The sequence below is a fragment of the Sebastes fasciatus genome, chromosome 8 (assembly GCF_043250625.1).
Source record: "Sebastes fasciatus isolate fSebFas1 chromosome 8, fSebFas1.pri, whole genome shotgun sequence".
Taxonomy (NCBI): Eukaryota; Metazoa; Chordata; class Actinopteri; order Perciformes; family Sebastidae; genus Sebastes; species Sebastes fasciatus.
In genome coordinates this window covers 34,705,172-34,710,561 of record NC_133802.1, presented here as the reverse complement: position 1 = coordinate 34,710,561, position 5,390 = coordinate 34,705,172, and the positions used below count along the sequence as shown (strand labels likewise).

Here is a 5,390-nt window from a genome sequence, read left to right as displayed (position 1 = left end):
AGCCGTCGTCATCTTGGTTTTTAGCCGTCGTCATCTTGGTTTTTAGCCGTCGTCATCTTGGTTTTTAGCCGTCGTCATCTTGGTTTTTAGCCGTCGTCATCTTGGTTTTTAGCCGTCGTCATCTTGGTTTTTAGCCGTCGTCATCATGGTTTTTAGCCGTCGTCATCTTGGTTTTTAGCCGTCGTCATCTTGGTTTTTAGCCGTCGTCATCTTGGTTTTTAGCCGTCGTCATCTTGGTTTTTAGCCGTCATCATCTTGGTTTTTAGCCGTCGTCATCATGGTTTTTAGCCGTCGTCATCTTGGTTTTTAGCCGTCATCATCTTGGTTTTTAGCCGTCATCATCTTGGTTTTTAGCCGTCGTCATCATGGTTTTTAGCCGTCGTCATCTTGGTTTTTAGCCGTCATCATCTTGGTTTTTAGCCGTCGTCATCATGGTTTTTAGCCGTCGTCATCATGGTTTTTAGCCGTCGTCATCTTGGTTTTTAGCCGTCATCATCTTGGTTTTTAGCCGTCGTCATCATGGTTTTTAGCCGTCGTCATCATGGTTTTTAGCCGTCACCATCTTGGTTTTTAGCCGTCACCATCTTGGTTTTTAGCCGTCGTCATCTTGGTTTTTAGCCGTCGTCATCATGGTATGTTGGGTGGAAAAGGTCAACATATACATGACTGTGTAAATGTATAAAATATTATGTACGCAATATTGGTATCTAAATTGGTTCCTAAATCACAGTATTATTCATGCAGAGAAACAACTACAGGACTGAACTTGATAGAACAGGTCTGGGTGAGGTTGGATTCACTTTCTCTTAATTTTTCAGGTTTCATTTTGGGATCGGAATGGAAACATTTCCCCACAGGGCTCGCTCAGGTTTCATCTGAACGACAGACGAGGAGAAAGTATCTACGAAACGTAAGACTTTCACATCTCAGCTCTAAAAACAGGAACAGAAACCCGATGGAAGGAATGACCCACAGAAAGCAAAGTTGAAAGAACACATTTATTTTTTTATTCATGTTTGTTTGTGTAGAAATGTCTGGCAGTAAATATAATGTGTTTAGCTTCAGTCACTGGGAGGGGGATGGAGGCGTCAGTGCCACACACAGACACACAACATGATGTAATACATACCACACACTGCCCTGCAGCTACAGCCTGACATTCACACACACACACACACACACACACACACACACACTCACACTCACACTCACACTCAGCTGAAACACTCCATGCTGGCCTTGGCTCTCTCCATCTCATGTAGGAAGTTGTAAAACTGTGGGAGCGTCAACTCTGGAAGAGATGAGGGAAGACAACAGGAAACTGTTACTGACGGAGAACCGCTCTATTACACTAAATACAAGGTTTCAAACGACCGTTCATCCTGTTTCATGACAGCTCTTTCTCATTTGATGTTGCAAAAACTGGTTTGGTAGCTGTAAAGGGAATAATCATCTGGAAGTGAAGAGTTTGAAATTTCTGATTTGCTGGCAGTAAAAGCTGAGTAGTTAAAGTTCCCCTCCGGACACCTTTTAAAGTATGTAAAAACACTGTCGCCATCTTGGTTTTTGGCTGTTACTTTTTTGTTTTTTGGCTGTTGTTATCTTGGTTTTAAGCTGTCGCAATCTTTGTTTTTGGCCGTCAACATCTTGGTTTTCTGTCGTCACCATCTTGGTTTTTGTCCGTCGCCATCTTGGTTTTTGGCCGTCACCACCTTGGTTTTTGGTCATCACCACCTTGGGTTGGCCGTTGTCATCTTGGTCTTTTGCAACCAGACACCAGAGGGTGGAGCTAAGTATAACCGAAAGCTGAATAATAAGACATTTTTTGGCGACCAAGATATTATGATTAACTCTGATGAACTAAAAACACGCTGTGAAAGGGTTAAAGTTTTAAGATGTAAACACGGACAACTCCCAGACCGGACAACGCCGTGGTAGCGACCTGTCAATCACAAGGTAGCCCCGCCCTAAAGCATCCCCTGCTTTATGGACTATTTGACTCTAACTGATAATTCACTAAATGCTAACCGCAGCCAGAGGCTCGTGGTTTTGGCTGTGTGTATCTGTTAAGTTTTTCCAAAAGGAGAAGATGAGTAGCTGATGTCCATCTCAGTGGGTAAAGCTGTATTTTCTTCTCCACTACTTCTGCAAACTGTGCATCCCTGCTGCTTTAAAACACATCTCTGCTTGTGTAAAGCAACACAGCAGCACATATTTACAGAAGAACCTGCAGACCTGATTCATCGCTCAGAATAGTTTTAAATATTTCAACAACGTCGGGTATGCTTGATATCTCCAGTCCATTCATCTGCTGTATGTCTTCATTCAAACGTTGATTCACTTATCTGGTTCTGACACTCTGAGGTCCGGGTAGGCGGAAGGTTTTTGACACACACAATAAATTCAGTGAACAAATGTTTCCAGTGCTGTCTGAGTCAGTAACGGCACACAATCGCTCACCGATGTAGACGTTTTCAGTGGAATTCCCCTTTCTGACCACGAGCTTCAACTGCAGGAGGACAACAAAAAACTGTTCAACAAAACTGAGCAAAGAGTTATGTAACTGTATACTTGTGCACTAGGGATGTTAATAATTAACCGTTTAACCGTTAACCGACACTAAGCATTTTAACCGATAAACGTTATCGGTTAAATCAGTTAAAATAAATATTAATAATTCATTAAAAAGTTGAGAAAAACTCAGAGGAGAGGCTCGCCACTTTAAAGAGAAAAGCTGGTCCACCTCAAGAGGCGGAGCCAGAGTCACAGATACAGGAAGTTGGCTCCGGTCTCTGGCTCGCTTAAGTGGAGGAGATGTAGCCTCGTAGCATTTATCCACCGACAAATAAACTGTACACACACTGTCTGCTACACCTACGTTCACAGCTAGAACGCCACCGACAACACACACTCCCCGCCGCCACACACACACTGTCTGTTGAACACTTGCTCTGTCATTGCGGCGGCGAGCACGGAGCTACCAGCAGAGCTACAGATGCTAACGTAGCACAAACACACACACTGTTTGACGGACAATCGCTATCGTTAATCCGGGCAGACACACAGCTGACAACCTGCTGAACTAAACTAAATGTGTGGTGGAGACTTTAACTGGGAAAGTGGCTGCATGTCCGCGACACTACACGCAGCATCGTAGCTAAGTTAACGCTCCCGCTCATTCACTGCAGCTGGAGCACCGCTGCATATGAGGCAAAAATCTTGTTGGTTAACGGTTAATAATCGGTTAACGAGGGTTGGTTATCGGTTAAGATTTTTTTTCAAAATGATCATCCTTACTGTGTGCACACAGAGCTTTCATACCTGCAGGAAGATGTTGCCCACTTTCTGAACTTCACTGGTGCCGACAGTCACTGTGAGGGTCAGAAAACACATCATGATACTTTGATTCATACAAAATGATCAATGAAATCACAAACAGGAACATTTGTGTTTTTTTCAGCTTTAAAGAGCAAAATGCTGGTTAATTTTTTTAATTTTTTTTACTAAATTTATACAGAAAGCGATAATAACACGTTAACACAAATTTGTTTTAACGCCACTAATTTGTTTACAAGGACAATGACCCTGATATATTTGACTTCAGGACATCTCTGAGTACATACATGCTGAAAATCAAAACATTTTTAGTGTATGATTCAACTTTTTCCCATGGCCTAGTGGTAAAAAATGTTAACAAAAATTGCAATATCGAATCGCAATACTTGTAGAATGGCAATACATATCGAATCGGCACCCAAGTATCGTGATAGTATTGAATCGGGAGATGACGTGAATCGTCCCAGCCCTACTGATCATCACCTCTGCATCACTAATGATCGTTTCTCAAAGATATACGGTGTAAATGTCTTTTAAATGCAACAACTATCATCCAAAAAACAGCTTATAGATTTTTGCCATATTGTCCCTCAGACTAGTCAAGACCCCTCAGATGATCAACCGTTTACAGCCGACTCATTGGCGACATGCAGAGACACAGTCTCAAGGTTTTCATGTCAATAACAGCAGTCAAGTAAACTCCTGAGGAGTGCAGCATGTACAAGCTCTCCCTGTCCGATCCCCTCACAAACCGGAGCGCAGTGTCTTTGAACATGAAGATCAGCTCTCAGCAAAGCTCAACATAATGCTAATGATTCTCCTGCTCGGCGTATTAGCATTTCTATTACCCGTGAGTCTTAAGAAGTCATTAGGTTGTATGAATAAACAATGAGGCCTGATAGAAACCCATCAGCTGAGGCGTTTAAATGAGCCACAACAAGGAATTAAGAGGACATAAGCTATGCTAATGGCTCCGTTAGACTAGAGCCTCTGTGTGTGTTCATGAATATGTGCTGGAGGTTTGAGAGGACAGATGACTGCAGGGCCCAGAAATAGACTTAGAGTGAACCTATAATTTTGTCAAGAGCTAAAATTTGATGCAGCGTGTGTGGTTTACCTCCAAACTTCCACTCCATGTCCACCAGCTGGTTGACCGTCAGCGTCTGTCCCACAGCGAGTCTGGACAGCGCTGGGTAGTGCTCGCCCCACTGCAACGTACAGAGGAAAGACTCCGGTGCTCATTAAAAGATCATAAGAAGGCATTTTATGTGACTTTTAAAGCACAGAAGGCAACAAGATTAATGTGATTCTAACCGATCTATGTACTGGATCATCATCAGATTATAAATGATGAATTTCAGGGGATTTTTTACCCAAAGTTATCTATTGGATTGTCGATTTGGTCGATTATAGACAAATTTATGAATGTTAATAATGTTTTTTTTTGTTTTTTTTGTGTTATTGTGTGACTTTGGTGAATTTGAATTAACCCTTTAAAACACCAAAGTCCCACAATAACACAAACAAACTAACGGATCGAGGCAGCGGTAATCCAGCAACTCCTTTGTTCTGCGAGGGGAAATTATTGTTTTTATCAACGGAGTCTGGTGGCTTTGAAGAGAGCATAGATAACAGTTTCAGTTCCCCGTCGGAAAGGGCGATAAAGTGATGAAAATATTCTAAATCTAGCATGCACTAAAACTGATATAGATTCTTTTTGGTGTTTAAAACACGTGTATCTGCTGCCCACGTCCACAGCAGTACGTAGCTTTGCTCCCGTGCTGGTACTCCTGTTTGTCTACTGTAAAAACAAACTCTCCCTTTAACCCTCCTATTGAGGTCTTCAAAGAGTAGTGAAAGTTACCTGCTGTGAAAAGTGAGCCGCCTTGTCTTCGTTTAGTCCTGAGGAGTGAACAGATAAAGCAGGTTTGGTTTCACAATAATGAACAATGAGAGTTGGGTTCCACCTTCACAACATGACATGCTGTCATAAAGAGGACAGCAGCTATACTTAGCCCCCTGTTATAAATCTGACCCCTGTTATTGATTGACTG

General features: G+C 42.3%; 1 protein-coding gene across 1 annotated transcript in view; it reads right to left on the bottom strand.

The window, feature by feature from the left end:
- Positions 1-984: 984 nt before the first annotated feature.
- Positions 985-5,390, bottom strand: part of commd7 (COMM domain containing 7) — a 7,634-nt gene continuing 3,228 nt past the window's right edge. The window contains exons 5-9 of the mRNA XM_074642715.1: positions 5,201-5,238; positions 4,454-4,544; positions 3,322-3,371; positions 2,461-2,509; positions 985-1,291 (exon numbers count right to left, since the gene is read on the bottom strand). Coding sequence (XP_074498816.1) covers positions 1,215-1,291; positions 2,461-2,509; positions 3,322-3,371; positions 4,454-4,544; positions 5,201-5,238 — 305 coding nt within the window. The 3' untranslated portion in view covers positions 985-1,214. The remainder of the gene's footprint in view (positions 1,292-2,460; positions 2,510-3,321; positions 3,372-4,453; positions 4,545-5,200; positions 5,239-5,390) is intronic.